Source organism: Penicillium riverlandense (genome assembly GCF_028828495.1).
Source record: "Penicillium riverlandense strain IBT 135883 chromosome Unknown utg000003l_segment0_segment0, whole genome shotgun sequence".
Classification (NCBI taxonomy): Eukaryota; Fungi; Ascomycota; class Eurotiomycetes; order Eurotiales; family Aspergillaceae; genus Penicillium; species Penicillium riverlandense.
In genome coordinates this window covers 4,206,252-4,224,061 of record NW_026643196.1, presented here as the reverse complement: position 1 = coordinate 4,224,061, position 17,810 = coordinate 4,206,252, and the positions used below count along the sequence as shown (strand labels likewise).

The 17,810-nt window shown below is 56.2% G+C and overlaps 6 protein-coding genes across 6 annotated transcripts; 4 read left to right on the top strand and 2 right to left on the bottom strand.

Moving 5' to 3' along the window:
• Positions 1-1,005: 1,005 nt before the first annotated feature.
• Positions 1,006-2,129, top strand: N7474_005318 (ESCO family N-acetyltransferase; the record flags this gene model as incomplete). The annotated part of the gene is made up of 2 exons (XM_057196733.1): positions 1,006-1,222; positions 1,309-2,129. 2 exons carry the CDS (start codon positions 1,006-1,008, stop codon positions 2,127-2,129), a joined length of 1,038 nt encoding a protein of 345 aa, XP_057054129.1.
• Positions 2,130-3,834: 1,705 nt separating this feature from the next.
• N7474_005317 (uncharacterized protein) lies at positions 3,835-4,833 on the top strand (the record flags this gene model as incomplete). Its single annotated transcript, XM_057196732.1, has 2 exons — positions 3,835-3,905; positions 3,996-4,833. 2 exons carry the CDS (start codon positions 3,835-3,837, stop codon positions 4,831-4,833), a joined length of 909 nt encoding a protein of 302 aa, XP_057054128.1.
• Positions 4,834-5,618: 785 nt separating this feature from the next.
• N7474_005316 (translation initiation factor 2A) lies at positions 5,619-7,830 on the top strand (the record flags this gene model as incomplete). Its single annotated transcript, XM_057196731.1, has 5 exons — positions 5,619-5,643; positions 5,701-5,770; positions 5,830-5,901; positions 5,959-6,593; positions 6,644-7,830. 5 exons carry the CDS (start codon positions 5,619-5,621, stop codon positions 7,828-7,830), a joined length of 1,989 nt encoding a protein of 662 aa, XP_057054127.1.
• A 231-nt stretch (positions 7,831-8,061) lies between these two features.
• Positions 8,062-8,419, bottom strand: N7474_005315 (uncharacterized protein; the record flags this gene model as incomplete). Its single annotated transcript, XM_057196730.1, has 2 exons — positions 8,062-8,252; positions 8,383-8,419. The coding sequence occupies 2 exons, from the start codon at positions 8,417-8,419 to the stop codon at positions 8,062-8,064; spliced, it is 228 nt and encodes a 75-aa protein (XP_057054126.1).
• Positions 8,420-9,071: 652 nt separating this feature from the next.
• On the bottom strand, positions 9,072-11,066 carry N7474_005314 (uncharacterized protein; the record flags this gene model as incomplete). Its single annotated transcript, XM_057196729.1, has 2 exons — positions 9,072-10,944; positions 11,008-11,066. The coding sequence occupies 2 exons, from the start codon at positions 11,064-11,066 to the stop codon at positions 9,072-9,074; spliced, it is 1,932 nt and encodes a 643-aa protein (XP_057054125.1).
• A 432-nt stretch (positions 11,067-11,498) lies between these two features.
• Positions 11,499-17,696, top strand: N7474_005313 (anaphase promoting complex subunit 1; the record flags this gene model as incomplete). Its single annotated transcript, XM_057196728.1, has 1 exon — positions 11,499-17,696. The coding sequence occupies one exon, from the start codon at positions 11,499-11,501 to the stop codon at positions 17,694-17,696; it is 6,198 nt and encodes a 2,065-aa protein (XP_057054124.1).
• Positions 17,697-17,810: the final 114 nt, after the last annotated feature.

Genomic DNA, 17,810 nt, shown 5'->3' with positions numbered 1-17,810 from the left:
GACATACTCGCGCGCTTTCTCTTTCCTGCTATCTGTGCGGCGTCCGACATGGTGCAGAGCGGGTGGAGCAGAATTTTCGAGAAGGTGAATGGAACAACAGGATCGTCGAGGGGAACGGAGGGGGGCAAAAGGATGAAATTGAACCCAACAAATTGAGAAGATTTCAACCGAGGAAAAAGAAGGAGTAGTGAGCGAGTGAAAAGAAGAATGATGGACGGAACAGCAGAACAGAAGAGGAGGGACCGAAAAAAGGCCCACTCCGCCCTCGGTCTCCGTCCTGCTGTTTCGGGAAGACTCGCAGACTACGAACGAGGTGTACACGCGGTGACGAGCATCCTATTATGATCATTATAATCAGAATCACACATGGATTCCCTCATTCCGATTATTCTCGCAAGCGCGCTACCCACCGACGTCAGACCGTTCCGATTCTCGGAGAGTGTAGGCCTCATCACGCCCAGGGCCGACTGAACGGCCCAACGGCGCTTTCGACGCTCAGCCTGTCAGACTCTCCACGATCTGCCTGTCTCGCACGCACACCAATAACCGTCAGCAGCCCATGTAAGTTAGCACTAGTTGCCTGCCCGACAGTGATGATTGGCCGGGGTCAGCCCAACAGCGCCAGACTGCGATCCTCCTAATCTCCTGGAGCGCCCGGGGGTGCCTGGCGATGACGATGGGCAGGGGCGAATACAGTTTACTAATTTTCTCATCATTAACTATAATAATCGGGGGGTGGCGACTGGACTCGTGGGGAAAGAGGGCCAGCAAGGGATGAGCAGCGACTGTTGTTCCTACTGGCTACTGGCCTATTACAGTTAGCGCGGTCGCCCGAACACGCGCATTTATAGCATTCGCACACCCCGGACAACACCCTCCCTCATCTGTGCCACATACTGACTGACCAGGGAGATGCCGTGGACTGTCACCAATTCTTTCAAGCGGTAGGGCGCCCCGAGTGCGGAGTGGAATACACACTGTGCTGATCCTGCATCTAGAGGCCTCATGAAAACATACGGCAGACCGACATGGCGCGTCTATGACGACGAGCGAGCCACCAAGAAACGACGCGTCCACCACGAGTCCGACGAGGCGGAGGCCAACCTGCAGTATGCCATCCGCGAATCTTCCGCCGCCGTCTTGTCCAGTCCCTCGCGCCGGAATTCCGTCCTGTCCGAGGCCACCGACCACATCGACGACCTCGACGACCTGACCACCCCCCGTCGTCGCCACCGCCGCGCCTGAGTCCCCCTCCCGCCAACACGCGCAAACCAACCTTTGCCTTTCTCAAGCGCAAGCACGCCAAAGATGCCACGCCGCTGTCCGAGGTCAACTCCAACAGCGTGCGCTCGGTGACCGACCCGCCCAAGGCCCCCAAGGCCCCCGTGATGCGCCAGATGCAGATCGACCTGGGGAATGAAGTGCGCAAGACCTGTGCGACGTGCGGCATGGAGTACATTCCGTCCAATCCGGAGGACGCGGCGCTGCATAAGAAATTCCATGAAATGAACGCGACGGGCGTCGATCTGGGCAAGGCGTTTGTCAAGGCCAACGCGTCGCGCTGGGTCTACGAGGCGACGCGCTTTGATGAGGGCTACGTGGTGATTGTGGATCGCAAGGCGACCCCATCGGCCAAGAATCAGGCGAAGAAGGTGCTCGAGGTGGTCAACAAGGAGTTGTCCTCGCCCGAGATCGAGGACGAGGTGCTCTGGAGTCAGATCGAACCACCGCCGCATCTACAGGAGAAGGAAGGGACCGAGAAGGTGGATCGATATCGCGTCTTTTTGCACATGAAGGACAGCCGCTGCGTCGGGGTGTGTCTGACAGAACGCATCTGGGAATCGCGCCCGGTCGCGTCGGAGTCCGGGTCAGACGACACGAATTCGTCGGTCACCGTGGGCGCAGAGACACATCCGGCCATTGTCGGGGTATCGCGCATCTGGACATCTGGAGCGTCGCGGCGGAAAGGCATTGCGCTGGATCTGCTGGACTGCGTGGTGAGCAATTTTATCTATGGGATGGAGATCTCCAAGGGCGAGCTGGCGTTCAGTCAGCCCACGGCCAGTGGCAAGCGGCTGGCGCACAAGTTCTTTGAAGCGGAACCGACGTGGCATGTGTATAACGAGTGATGGAATTGGTGTATGTAATCTGTCGTGGAGCATCTATGGTATGAATAATAGTCAACAAGTGAACCAACGTAGGGTTGGTTCGGACTGGCCGGACTAGGACATACATCTATCTACATCTAGCCCCTCCACCCGTTCTGTCTTCTGCATCCCCCTTCCATCTCCCGCGAGATGTCTGGCCTCAATCCCTTCCGTCCCAGAAATAACAATAATCCTCTGCGTGAGTGCCCCTGCATGATTCCCGCCACTGCCCGAGCTGTCGTGGTTGCTGACCATGATAACCCCATCCAGCCCACCACCCTGATGCGGCGTCACCACCACCGCCCCCGATGCCGTCCTCGAGCACACCCAACGGAATGCCAATAACCGCCCGGTCGCTGGAGATCGAAACCGATGACTCGACCTCGTCTGACGAACAAGCCAATCCCTTCCACCCCGACTACTCGGCCAGTGATGACGACGAAGAGACGAGCCACGGAGACGACAATCATGATCGACCGCGGCAATCCTTTGGGCCTGCTCCACCCCCAGCTCCATCCGGCCCCGATGGATCTTCCACGCCATCGTCAATGGGACCCTTCACATCCGCAGACCGCAGTCTGACAACCCCCAAAGACAAAAAACCGCCGCCGCCGCCAAGGAGTGTGCATGGGAAGCGCATCACGACGGGCGATCGTCACTCTCGGACTGCTTCGAATCGGCTGTCCTTCCATGCCTCGCCCCCCGAGGCCCTGACGTCCTCGAGGGCGTTAGGCTCGTCCCATTCCAACAGATCCGACTACTTCGCGGGCGAAGCAGTACTACCGGCCGAGAACGAGTCTCTCCAGCGTAGCCGCTCCGAACAGAAGCGCCCACCCACCCCACCGCTCAGCCGGCGGCAGAGCCAGATGCGACGGTCCAAGTCGACCCAGTCGAAATCCAGCAAGGGACGACTCAATCTATCATCCGCGGACTCCGAGAGCAACAGTTCTCTACCGCCCAGCCCCGGCCCCTCGAGCCGGTCTCTCGCCTCTTCCTCTTCACCGCAGGACCGCAGGCGAACCAGCATGCCCCCGCCTGCATTGGGAGACTATACGTCTATAGAAGGGGTTTCCCCTCAATCAAGACCACCACCACCAACCACATCATCATCATCCACAACTTCAACATCCTTCCAACATGGCCGACGAGCTTCGTCATATGGCAGTCCGCACCCTGGTTCTTCGTCGGCTGCTCCGCCTCCTCCGCCCCCACGGCGAGCCCGAGACTCGACTCTCCGCAGCAGTGAAAAGCGGACATCGGTGGTCGAGGAGCCTTTACCTCAACCATCCAATGCGGATGATATCCTGGCTGATCTGTCTCGATTGCAGAAAGAGGTGGATGATCTCCGGGGGCATTATGAGAGTAGTGGCCGGAAAGTCAGCGAGGGATGAGGGCCCAGCAGGCTGTGTCCTTTTCTAGTGTCTTCTTTTTTAATATTTCGTTAGTGATATGTAATGAGTGAATGAAATCGTCAACTAGTCAATCCATCCATAGATATCCGATCGGACCGCCATGATTGGTTCAGCGGGATGTGACGTCGCGGGGAACATTCATTTGCTTGCCCTCTTTTACCTCCTTCCTCTTCTCCTCTTCCTCTTCATCCTCACTACTACTACTAACCTCCTTCTCATATTGACTACCTTTTCACTCCCACTACTACTACTGACTAAATACTGTCATCTTCACCATGACCACTCCAACCCTGATCAATCTCCCCCCTCCACCCTCGGACCCCGTCACTCCCTCAGACAAGGGCCCGTAAGACCTCCCCCTGCGTTCCGTTGCCGTCAGCTTGAATGATTGACCGGTTGACTGACCTGGGAACTGGATTGATTATGCCACCATCAGAGGCACACCCAACTCCGGCACCACCTCGCTGTCCGCGCTGTCCACGACGGCCATCAAAGACGGCCACCAAGGCCAACCGTTGCCCCACGGCCGACACGCCCACCAGTCCTCCTCCGCCTCCACCTCCTCCACCACCACCCTAGACGCCGAGCGCGCCGATCGCATCTCCCGTCTCGCTGGCCTAGAACGAGTCGCGACCGCCCGCGCCGGCGGCGGCCAGACCTCGGGCGCGCCCACGTCCGTCTCCCATGGCCCGGGCTACTTCGACAGTCCGGCCACCCTGAAGGAGCGCAGCACTGTCGGTAGTGCCAGCGCGACAGGCAGTGTCGGTGCTCGCACTGGGACGACCTGGGCGTCTGGCAGTGACGCCTACTACGAGGGCGACAAGATGAGCGAGGGCCCAGATCCCGACGACGCGGTATCCAACATCAGTAACATCAGCGATGAAGGCAACGCCAGTCTTGTGGGGTTCGGCGAGGGCGCAAATAGCACCATCAGTGGGCCGACCTCTCAGCGGCCCCCGGGCCTGAATCGCATGTCCTCCGGTGCGAGACCGACTTCCATTGGAAGCAATGTGCCGCCGCGTCTGAACCCGCTCGCGTCGTATTTGCAGTCGCAGCAGCAGCACCAGTATCAGCACCAGTATCAACACCAGTATGATCATGACATGGGCGGCGGCAATTTATCCCCCGCGGGCTCGAATACCCCCGAGCCGACGACGGAGGATGCCCGCATGGTCGATGGTATGACTTTCGACGAGGATGTCGTGGATACCACGGCCCGGACGCCGCGCCTAGTGACCCCTTCGAGTGAACTCGACACGCCAAGTCGGGAGTAACTAGGTCAGATGATACAGAGAGGAGTTGGGAATGGCGTTTTTTTATCATCTTTTCATTTTCTGTAAGCCTATGATGGACGGAGAAGGGAAGAATGGATGGCAAGTATGATGTGTATGAAACCAAAGCAACGAATCAGCGACAATCCCTTTTTATTCCTATTTCTTTTATTCTGCATGATCCGTTACTGTTTCAATAATAATCGTCAGTAGTTTATACAGGTTAGTACCCAGTCTTATCCAGGTAGGTGGTCGATAATGACGGCATGCCCGCCTCCGAAACACTCACCCGAATTTTCTTTTCCACACCGTTCATCCTCCCTCTTTCCCACTACTCACTCCTCTCTCTCTCTTCCCCTACCACTCCCACCTCGCCCACCCACGCTCCGCCCCCGAACCGTCGCGGCTCTCTGCTCCCTTCACAATCTGCTGGCATTGACTTGTCTAGCACCAGAAGTCCGACTGAGAAAGTGTTGTTTCGTCGTCGTCGTTCGTCGCGCCACCCGCGAGCCTGCCCCAATTGAGTTCATCGCTCCAACCACCAAAAACCAGAAGTCTCCAAGTGGTCGAGATATCCAGTCCAGAGATTTTACGATTTCGATTTCGCTTCGATTTGTCCTTGCTTTACTTTACCTGTCGGAAGAACCCTTTTTGGCCTTCCTCCTTCGGTCCGTCGAATCGACTCTCGTTTTTGAGTACATACGGCAAAGAAGATTATAGCGATCTTCTTCTTTTATCTGGGTCTGGTCATTTGTTGAATTCAGCCTTTTCATCCCGCGCTTTTCAAGATGGCGGCTCCGACGCAGCTTGCTTGTGAGTTTTTTTTTTTCCCATTTTTCTTTTACCGCATGGTTGTTAATCTTCGGATAGTCCGCACGCTCAAGGGCATTGGTATCATGGATGTGGATCCCGTTTATGAGTCTCTTCCGGGATTTGAGAGGTAAGATACCTTGTGGTGTGGTTGTGGTATGGTGTGGAGGCTTATTTCATTGTTGGCAGACCTGAAGGGAACCTCCGCTGCAGCGCGTATTCGCCGGACGGTCGGTACTACGCATGGGCATCGCCTGAGAAGTATGTTTTACTTCCCTCTCCCCCGTTCATGGCTTGGATCTAATCTGACTGAAATAGGGTAACTATCATCGACGCCTCCGTGGGCCACGTCGTCTCAACCATCGCCGCCGACAACGTCTTCGAGCTCGGGTTCTCCCCGCTTGGTACGTACGTGATCACCTGGCAACGGTCGACCAAGGACGAGAACGGCGACGCTACCAAGAACCTGAAAGTGTGGCGGGCCATTGAGAACGAACACACGGTCGTGGGCAGCTTCGTGCAGAAGAGCCAGACGGGCTGGAACCTGCAGTACACGCCGGACGAGAAGCTGTGCGCGCGCGTTGTCACCAACGAGGTCCAGTTCTTCCAGTCGGACAATTTGCAAACCGTCTGGAATAAACTGCGTGTGGAGGGGGTGTCGGATTTTGCGCTCAGCCCGGGACAACAGACCCATTCGCTTGCGGTGTTTGTTCCTGAGCGCAAGGGCCAGCCGGCTCAGGTTAAGGTCTTTTCTGTTCCTCAGTTTGGGGCGCCCGTCTCTCAGAAGAGTTTCTTCAAGGGAGATAAGGTCCAGCTCAAGTGGAATGCCTCCGGGACGACTGTGATTGTCCTTGCGCAGACGGAGGTCGACCGTACGGGGAAAAGTTATTATGGCGAGACCACGCTGTATCTGCTCAGCGCTAGCGGTGCATTTGACTCGCGAGTGGATTTGGGTATGTACTGACTTGTATATGCCTGTACGTTCTTGGCTAACCCCCTGCAGACAAAGAAGGTCCCATCCACGATGTCAGCTGGAACCCCAACTCGAAGGAGTTCGGTGTCGTGTACGGCTACATGCCCGCGAAGACCACCATCTTCAACATGCGCGGTGTGCCCAAGCACACTTTCCCTCTCAGCCCGCGGAACACGATCCTGTTCTCGCCGCATGGACGTTTCGTCCTGGTTGCCGGCTTTGGCAATTTGGCTGGCCAAATGGACATCTACGACCTGGACAAGAACTACCACAAAATCACCACCGTCGAGGCATCCAACGCCAGCGTGTGCGCCTGGTCGCCCGATGGCCAGTTCATCCTGACTGCCACGACCAGCCCGCGCCTGCGCGTCGACAACGGCGTACGCATCTGGCACGTCGGCGGCGGCCTCATGTACAACGAGGACATGACCGAGCTGTACGACGTCACCTGGAGACCCCAGAGCACGACCCAGCACCCGCTGGGTGACCCCCTCAACAAACTTCCAGTGCCTCATCCGTCCGCTACCGCATACCTAGCCACCCGCAAGGCCCCCGCCAAACCCGCGGGCGCCTACCGTCCTCCCGGAGCGCGCGGCCAGCTCACCCCGCTAGCCTTCAAGCGCGAGGATCAAGGCGGTGCCGCCTTTGTCCGTGATGGCGTCCCCGGTGCCAGCATGAACGGCTTCGGTAAGCCCCGCCGTCGCGATGTCCCCGGCGCTGATCCTGCGGAGGAGTACCTGCCTCCCGGCGCGGCTCCCGGTGGCGGCGTGGCCCTGCCCCCAGGCGCAGACCAGCCCGAGCGGATGTCCAAGTCCGCCGCGAAGAACAAGAAGAAGCGCGAGGCCGCGAAAAAGGCCAAAGACGACGAGGATAACGCCCCGCCCGCCAACGCGCCTACGGGCCCCAGCCCGGACCGGGCCCGCGCCAGAAACAACAAGAGTGACCGCAGCGGCAACCCTGTGAATGGGAATACTGCCAAGTCTGCGCCTCCTGCTGCTGCTGCTCCGGCCCCTGCTCCGGCCCCTGTCCCTGCCGAGGAACCTACTCCCTCGGCACAGGAGAAGAAAATCCGCGGCCTTTTGAAGAAGATCCGCGCGATTGACGAGCTGAAGATGCGGCTGGCCGGTGGGGAGAAGCTGGAGGATACGCAGATGAAGAAGATCCACACAGAGGATTCGGTGCGCAAGGAGTTGGACGCCTTGGGATATAGTGGTTGATTGGGGTGATTACATGGTACATGTAGAGTTGTTGTATCGGATAGGCAGACAGGAAGAAAGGAAATAAGTCGTAAAGCAAAACAAATTACAATACAAGAAGATACTGTGACTATAGACTGGCTTGACATACTGTACAATTGCTCGTATCTATATCTACGCTCTATAACTGCGAAAAGATCAGATCAAGAAGAAAAGGCATCCACCACGCCCTTCTCCCTCTCCCGTCTCACCCTAGCCCTTCCACTTCCCAAGCCCTTCTTCTTCTTCTTCATCCTGTTGCGTAATCCCCTCATGCCAAGGCTTAACCGCAAGAATATAATGCACAGCCCTCACCTCCTCATCCCGCCAAATGACTCCATGCAGAGACTCCGGCCGCATCGTCTTCAGCGTATTATAGACGTACGGCAGTGCCACCCATCGGTCTTTCAGGACATCGAGTGGTATAGTGTTAGAAGGCCCGGGAAATAGCTGTGGTTGGTGATGAGGGAGGCCCAGACTGGGGGTGAGGGTTAGTTGGCTGTTTTAGGGCTGGAATTGGAGAGGGGGACGCACCCCGTTTGGGCTGGGAGGGAGTCTGGAGTTGGGTCATGATGGATTGGATGAATTGAATGGAATTCAAGGAAGAAGTCAAAGTAGATCGATCTTATCAATCAGTAATCCACCACCGTCATCGAGCCGGGCCGATTCCGACTGATACAAGTACAACTCGTCGCTCCAAAACCACCTTCAAAAATTCAATGCACATCTTCCTTATTCTTGGAAGTGTACTGGCTGTCTGGTCTGTCAATCTCACCTCGTAGAGAAAATACAGTAGCATACAACAAATAGACTCAAACTACGAGGTAGTGTCCCATCATCATGCCCTGCTTCGCACCGCATCAAACCCTGCCTATCCCCCATCCAATCCGCCACGGCTCCCGACGTAGAAGACACCCCGAAAGGAAGGTCGGCAGCTGAACAGACAAGACAGAAAGACAGAAAGACCAGGGTCGAATACAGGCGCCTGTCTAAGACAGCTCGAGCAAGAGCTGCACCTCAGAGAAGAGCTTCGGGGATGGTCATCGATATATCGCAGCCGATACAGAGCTTATTCACTTCCGGAGAAGGAATTTCAAGGCATGGTTCTCGCCTTGCGCTCCACCTGACAGCGCGAATTTCCTAGTCGGAAAAAAGGGGAAGAAGTGAGTAGAATCAAAAACCACTGGATTAGATATGATCGGGGGTATCATGCTATGGCTCCCTCAAGTGAACACGCGAGCCCGTTTAATGGGGCTGCCAACGCGCACAGAACCCGTGCCATTGGCCATGCCGTTCAGAAGTCGTCCCATTCCCTCCACATCCAGCTCGCCACGTTGGAGCATGAACTGGTCTGTCTCGGCGGTTGCTTCCTTTTCCACTGCTTTCGCGACCACTTTCCCGTCGGATTCGATCAATCGCGGAGCGAGGATCATGATCTGGTGCTCTGCGGCTACGAGCACGTCAAAAGGCTGGCGGTCTGCCGCGCGCGACTGCCGCACAGGAGCAAGTGAATGACCGATTGCCTGGAAATTCTCACCCATCAGGTGCACGTCCTGGAATGGAGTCACGCGGCAGCGGTTCGAGGCGTCAAATGTGCCCGTGGCTCGGACCGCGTTGCGCCAGAGGGAGAGAAGACTAGGAATGGCTGCGCTCTGTCGGCCGTGTCGGAGCAGGATCGACTCGTCAGGAAGCGCTTCCTGCGACGAATTGGTCTGAAACACGGAGATCTCCCCGCACAGTGATGGGCTGGCCGGGTTCATCGATCCCTTCAGCAGCGTATCTTCCCGAACCCGCTTCGTGGAAGGGGTCATAGGCGCAAACCGCGGCCGCTGCTCTGCTTCGGACTGACTGTTAGTTGGTGGGGTGAGGATTCGTCCGCTGACAGCGTATGCGGTCAATGAACCGCCAGTCACTCCCTGCACGCTCGACTGCCGGTGCAAGGGCCCCTTGGTGTTTCCAGGGCCGGCTCCTTCAATATCCCACACCCCCCACTCGCCGTCCGCCAAAAGAACCATAATCGCCCGCCCTCCCAGCACCCAGTCAGCATCGATGATCGTCTTGCGTCGAGGCAGCACAGTCGGGCCTGACTCAAAGCCGGGGTACAAACTGATCAGCCACCGGCCTTCGGTGTCGGCAGCTTCGTAATCCTCTTGCGGCATAGAAGACCGCCGAGCAGACTTGGTAACTTTTTTCACCGTGAAACACGAATAAATCTTGACAAACCCACTGTGGAAAGCCACTAGCAATGTGGAGTGACGAACTGATGGGTATGAAGATGGATTGAAGGCAATCGTCTGAGCTGGGGCTGGCAAGAGCCGCCGTTGAGAGGTGATGTCCTCCTCCGACAAACGATCCTCCAGAATTGGAATTCGGTGCAGCAGTAACATGCCCGATCCTTCGGCAGAGTGCGTCGCCACGAGCAGATCCCATCGCCCAGAGCTACCAGCCCGGCTCCGCGACTTTCGCCGATCTGCATCTTCTTCTGCTTCTTGACAGGTAAATGTGAGAGAGACGCCGCGCGGGATATCCTGGTGGGTAACACCGCCACTGATTGTCAAGGTTTGGATGCGCCAGCTTTTTGGGTCTGTTTGCGTAGGGTGAGGAGGAACGAGCGGCACGGTGATGACTCGAGTCGAGAAGTCAGAGCAGACTGCCGATACGACAATTTTGTTTTTCAAAACAGGCGGGAATGGGTCAAGAGGAGAGCGCGCCCCCTCGGGGAGCACACGAGGCACCGCGAGGTCGAGGACCCGGCTCCCCAAGGGAATATCGATCTGTCGCAGAATCTCCTCAAACGGAGAAGCAGGATCGACCTCGGTCTCCTCCATGCTAAAGTCGTAGCGGACTTCTTCTTGCGCTGCTGGCGGCTCTGGCGCGTCCTCTTCGTCGGAGTCAATGATCATCACGGCATCGTCGTCTTTGTCCTTCCCAGAGCTCTTGCTCTTTTCCTGGGGTGCCGACTCCTTCAAAGCTGAGAATTGCTTGCCGCCTCTCCAGATAACTTTCACTCCATTCTCGTAGCCGTATATGATGATCGAAGAGCCGTTTGGTGCTCGGATAGGGTAGGACTTGGCTGCGTGAACACGATGGGGGAGCCTGTAGCTGAGGGTCGCGAACGTCGAGTGAGCGATAGTCCACGCGGAAGAAAAATTATCTTACCTTATTTGCATGCCATCTTCTCTTGGGCGAACCAAGGGCGTGGTGGGAAACGAAGGCATTGCGACAGTGGCGATGCCGTGGACAGCTGCTGGAGCTGTTTGCTCGAAGCGCCGAACGCGGGATGGAGGACAAGCTCAATCCAAGGAATAAGCGGATGAGATAACAAGTAGAGTAGCAGGGTAGGTGGGAAATAGCCAAGGGGGAGAGAGTTGGGGGGGGAGGGAAGGTGAAGAAGAGAAGTTGTTGTGGTCCGGCAGAAGCACAGGAAGGAACCAAACTCTCTCTCCCATTCTCTCTCCGCGTTCCTGCGCGTCTCCAATACCCGCCTGAACTTGCCCAACAATCAACATAACACAACGCCTTTGTGGCCCGCGCACTCTTAATTGGCCTGGCCTCCTGGACGATGGAAATGCTCCAAACTGACCGGGCCACCTCAGTGTTTGTCGCGACGGCGCAATACGCACCCTACAGCTACTCCCGCTAAACCCGCCATGGCGTCCGCGCGGTCCCTGGGCCTCCACGAACCCTCAGCCGTCCCTTACCTGGTCACAGAGGGCATTCTTCCTCCGGATCCATCAGACGACCAATACAAATGGTCGACAAGTGTGGATGATAGCGGGCTGACTGGCCCCGTGGACGATGAGCTGGTATGGACGAAGCATTGCGTTGTGTGGTCCCGCGCAGGGATAGTGAAGAGAGTCTTCCGGCTAGACCCCGAGAAAGAGGAGGTTCGGCATGCTTTGTTTACCTACTTCGCGGCGGGAAGAATCAAGCGCTCTGATCGAGACGTCACCAGTCCAGTGTCGGGCGCGCGGGGAGGTGGGCAGGCCCAGCGAGCTCGAAATCAGCAATTGACAAGCTCGGGCTCGACGTTGGATTTGCATGGAGATGCGCGAGTCGCAGTTGTTGCACCCCAAAAGTCCAACGACAAACTGTCCCGGGCGTTGGTGGTGGTCCTCAAGTCACAAGCCCATATCTTTTTCGTTGCGGGCAACAGCCACACCGTTCCTCTTCCATTTGAGGTCGATACTGTTTTTGCAACTCCTCGCGGGCTTTTATTTCAGAGAAGAGTTCCTGAAGACCATGAGGCACGCCAGCACCCAACTGCGCCTCCCAACTCCTTCATGTCCACCTCTCTGTTCGATCTCCGTGCTTCTCAGTCCTCTACCACCAAAAGCAAGAGTCCATCTTTGAAAATCTCGTCTGTTCAAGGGCCCGCATGGGTGCCAAAGCCCAGTTCAAGCGCTGACCTCCCCCGGGTGTTTTCTCTGATCAACCCTCATTCGGAAATGGGCCTGGTAGTGACGACGCAGACGTCGTCTAGTTGGCTTCAAAGCAGTGTCAGCAGTACGGGCCGAAGACAGTCAGGGCCATCTGTGCTAGATTCATCAGACGAAATTGTCTACATCTCCCAAACGGACGAACTGCCAAGTTCAGCACAATCCTCAACGAGCGCCCCTTTGATTCTAGTGGTCACCTTGAACACAACGACAGGGCTCTATACGATATGGACTGCCCGGTATAGAGACGACGACTTCGATGCCTCATTGAAAGAAAAGACCAGGCGAGAGACTGGGGGTACTCGGTCAAAGAGGCGAAGCTCCCATTTCGGAATGGCTACCGGCGCAACTACACCTGCCGCTCGAGGACCACGGGAGAGCTTTGGGGCCTGGCCTGAGACCCGTAATGCGTCCCACCAGACCGAGACGAAACTTGACGAAGATGATCTGGCATCACGGGTAGCACAGGACTTTGGCGATGTCGGGGTGCCCCTCAAGACGTCAAGACGGGTCAGCTCATTGCTTGCACGCACCGATCTAGCAACCAGTCAGGACCGCATTACATTCTCAGATCTTGCCACCGGAAGCCAGTCAAGCAATATGCCCCATGGTGGTCCCAGACAGTCCATGGGAGGTGCGAGCACCCGTGCAAGTTTTGGTTTCAATCCTCGAGGCTCGTTACCCCCTGCAACGGGCTCTGTGTATAGCACCGCGGGTAGCTTCGCAGATGCCCCCGTTGACAGACTGCTTGAGGAGCTCAACAATGACGTTCTATCGGAGGGACTTGAGAACATCGCCCTTCGAGAATCAACATCCGGCCTACCAGAGGAACTGCTGTTGTCCAAGGTGGACAGCTTCTCGTCCAAATTCTCCGCTAACTTTCATTCCTCCACCCAGAAAACGTCCGTGCGCCGCTTAAAGGTCTCGACACTATCTTCTATGGATTATGGAAATGCGCAAAACGGAAACGCTGCGTTTGTGGCAGTCTGCATCGTGGACCAATCCTCCCGAAACATGACTGTCGTGAATTTGCGAGCAGACCGTGTGGCTGCATCGAAACAGCGAAAAAAGCAGCAACGGCCACTTCTGGTTCACTCAGCAGGCATCCAGTATTTTCCCAGTGTATTGGATGCCCGCAAGGTCTTTGATGGAGACATCTCCAGAATCCTGACTCTGAGTGTGTCCGACAATGGCCAGCGTGAATTGTCCCTACAGACACCGTGGGGAAGTCCAACGAAGATCGATATTCCTTTGCCACTGCAGATTTATGAGCCACATGGAATCTCAGCCACTAAGATTCTAAGCCGTCCAAGAGAGAGTGGCGTCAACCGAGTCCTGGCAGACCCCGGCGTGGTTTTCATCGAGCTTGACCACGATTGCTCGAGAGGCAAGATCGATTTGGTGGACAGTGACAGGCAACGGCACCGACTCCAAGTTCAAATGGAGCCTCGCAATGATTTGGTGAAGAAGATCCTCCGAGTCTGCAAATTCGTCCTACGTGACTCGGAGAAAGCTGGTGATGGCATGCTGGTGGCCTGGTGGGAAGTTTACAAATGGCTTCAGGGCAGGGAAGAGATCACAAATGATCTAGAATGGACTGCCATGGTGGTCGTGTTATTTTCGTTGGCCATTCCATTCATCGTCCACGCCCAGCCCCAGACGCCAGCCAAGCGAACGCGCAGGAAGAAGGGTCTGCTCCGGTCGAGCAGTGGCAGTTACGTTGATCTGGAAAGCTGGGAAGCGATGCTCGACCTGGAATCTGGATCCTCTGGTGTTGTGGCACCATGGATGATGGACAGTTCTTGGGGGTGGATCGTTGAACAAGATGCGATTGAGGACCTGGCTGCCCGCGATGCGTCCCGGACACCAAAGGCAGAACAGCCCAATGCAAGCAGGTCAACCTATCGTCACAATTCTTACTTGCTCCGATGCATATCGCTGAGTCGCGAATTCCTCCAGAGCCCGCGGGGCTTCAAAGCCACCGGTCGTGAAGGATATTTACCCATCTCCGAAGCTTTCTCTGAGAACACAAGACGGACATCGCTTTGTACGTTGCTTGTTGGCTTACACCTTCTCCGTGAAGAACAGAAGCTCTCCACGGGTGACTTTGAGGAGGCGCAGCGACCGTTGGGCCTTCTGGCCCCTGTCCTTGCACAAATTGGCGGCTGGCTGGGATGGTCGTCATGGAAATGGACCGAGGATGCATACTTCGGTACCGAAATGGCCAGCATGGAGCGTTGGCAATTCGAAGACACCCAGGTTTCCTTGCTCGATGTCCCTTATGAACCTTTTGCACCCCCATCAATATTCGCATTTCTCATCGATGCTGCGGATCAATCTTCGAATTTTATCACCCTTCTTGACCTCATAAATGCACCGGATCGAGTTCCTAGAAAGGGACGAATGTGGCGGGAGTGCTTCAACCTCACCCCAAGAACCTTGGCGTTGAAATACTTCTTCTCCGAGGTACAGAATGTGTCAACACCTTTGGAAAAAATTAGACTATTGCACCGATGGGGTCTCACCAAGAGCATTATCGATACGTTCCCTGAAGGTGTCAGCGCACCACTGTATGAAGTTGTCATGCGGTGCCAGATGGACGCTTCAACCGCCTGGAATGCAACACTTCTGGAACTGATTGACCGTGAGGACCTCTACATGTCGATGAACTCAGTCTATACCCATTCGCTAGCAACTTCGCAACAACCGTCCGTTTCTCATGATGCTGCGCGAGACTTCCATCTCATTAGCACTTCGGCCCTGGACATCGACACCATCAGCGCCTTCGAAGCCTCCGCGGAGGCTGACCGCTTTTCAGTCACAAGATTAATTTTCCGGGAGGACAAACGCTTCATCGAAGCTGCCCGCCTGCTAAACCAATCCAAAGCTCCTGTGGCTGAGTGTGTACCCGAGGCAGACTGGTCCGACGCGGACCTGTTAGATGCGCAAAAAGAGCTTGTGCAGCTGGTGACCTTTAGGACATTGTCAACTCCCGCGGGCCGTGCTATGCTTTCCTTTAGTGGTCGACTGCCTCTGTTGACTGAGAAGCTGCCAATCCCGTCCTTCTCCCTCCAATGTGTTATGAAGCCGTCCAACGTGACCATCAGCGCCGAAAGGTCCGCATTCACTGAGGAAAAAGTATGCTGGGCATTCTTTCACAACGGAGTATCCACTGGCCTGGCCATCTCCAAAGCGTCCAAGGGGATCGATACCTCGTGGATCCTCTTCAACAAGCCTCAAGATCTCACCAACCGCCATGCGGGATTCCTGCTAGCTCTGGGTCTGAACGGCCATCTCAAGTCTCTGGCCAAGTGGGTTGCGTTCAAGTACCTTACGCCAAAGCACACCATGACCTCTATCGGTCTCCTTTTGGGTCTATCTGCTTCATATCTGGGCACAATGGACACGCTAATCACACGTCTGTTGTCTGTGCATGTTACAAGAATGCTGCCAATTGGGGCAGCGGAACTAAATTTGTCTCCTTTAACGCAAACAGCCGGGATTATGGGGATCGGACTGCTTTATTGCGGCTCTCAGCATCGACGTATGAGCGAAGTCATGTTGTCAGAGATTGAGAATGTTGAACAAGACGAACAGTCCACCTCTCAAGAGGATCTCCGTGATGAAGGATATCGCCTTGCCGCGGGATTTGCACTGGGGCTTATCAACCTGGGCAAGGGCAACGATTTACGCGGAATGCGTGACATGCACATTGTCGAGCGGCTGTTAGCCGTTGCGGTTGGTACCAAGAACGTTGATTTGTCTCACGTTCTCGACCGTGCCACGGCGGGTGCCACGATTGCACTCACTATCATCTTCATGAAGACCAACGATTCAGTGCTGGCCCAGAAAATCGACATCCCTGACACCACGGTACGTTTTGACTACGTGCGGCCGGACCTTTTCCTTCTGAGGACCTTGGCGCGGCACCTCATTATGTGGGGTAGCATTCAACCTACTACCGACTGGATCAGCCAGAGTCTGCCAAAGGTGTACCGGCGACGAGCGCGCCTTTCGGGTGTTCGCCAGCTGCGTAGCGAAGACATGCCTTTTTTCAACATCATTGCAGGTCTCTGCTTCACCCTGGGTCTCCGCTACTCCGGCTCTGGCCATGGGCCGGCACGGGATCTGTTGCTGTTCTACCTCGACCAGTTCCTCCGCATCTCGCGTTTGCCGGCCCTGAATTATGATAGCAAGCTCGCGCGCAACTCTGTTCGGAACTGTCAAGACATTGTTGCCTTGGCCACCTCTACGGTCATGGCCGGCACAGGCGACTTGGCCCTTTTCCGGCGTCTGCGCTCGCTTCACGGTCGAATTGATGCCGATACATCCTACGGCAGCCACATGGCGGCGCACATGGCAATTGGGATGCTCTTCCTGGGCGGAGGCAGCTACACACTTGGAACGTCTGACCTGGCCGTAGCCTCGCTCCTCTGCGCCTTCTACCCAATCTTCCCAACCACCGTGCTCGACAACAAATGCCATCTCCAAGCCTTCCGGCATCTCTGGGTCCTCGCCGCAGAACCACGTTGCCTGGTCCCGCGTGACCTCGACACCCGGCGTCCAATCTCTGTCCCCATCACCATCACTTCGCATGACGGCGCCATCCAGACCCTCACCGCACCTTGCCTCCTCCCAGACCCTACGAACATCACCCACATTGAAGTCTGCGGCCCAGACCACTGGCCATTGGTCCTTGAATTCGGTCAGAACGACGCCCTGCGAGAAAAATTCCGGCATGGCGATCCCTCCATCTACCTCCGCCGCAAAGCTATTCACAGCGCATCGGGCTCCTCCGTTTTCGCCTCTACCCTTACAGGCCTCAGCGAAGCGCAGGATATCCTTCCATCCACAGCTGGCGCCTCAGCTAAATTCAAGGGCGCTCCGCCGTCCGCTTGGCCGAACCGCGCCGCTTTACTTTCCGGTTCTGAATCCGGCTCTGCCGCTACAACCACACCCTCCCAGTCTCCCTGGGACTGGGTCTTTCAGCTCCCTTCCCTCTCAGGTCTAGATATCCGCGAACGCTCGCTAGTCCTCCCATCTTCCTTCCCCACTCGCGCGCCGCGCATCGCAACAGACCCGAGCTCCGCGCCACCCTGGCTCCGTACCTCGGCCGTCGATGCCAGACTTGCTCTGTCCCACACAGTGCGCAACATTATCCAATCTGCGCGCGGCCGTGGCGCTGATCCGGACCAAGTCCGTGATCGCATCTGGCAGCTGCGGCTTCTATTTGACTGGCTCGATCGTTCTTCACCTGCTGCTGAGAACAATTCGCTCTCGTCGTCGTCATCATCCTCGGCCCAGCCGCCTGGTCTTTGGCTGCGAAAGGACTTTGTTGAGGAGGCGAGGTGGTTGGTTTGGGGGGTGCAGGTTGGAGATTCGGATGGGCCGATGTCGACTATTACATGAGTTGTTCTCTCCGTTTTTCCTGGCTCTTTTAATGCATTGCATGGTTTTGGACTGGGGTTATTTCTGTATGATATTTGGGTATAGTATAACGACAATGCATAAACTGTTCAGCGT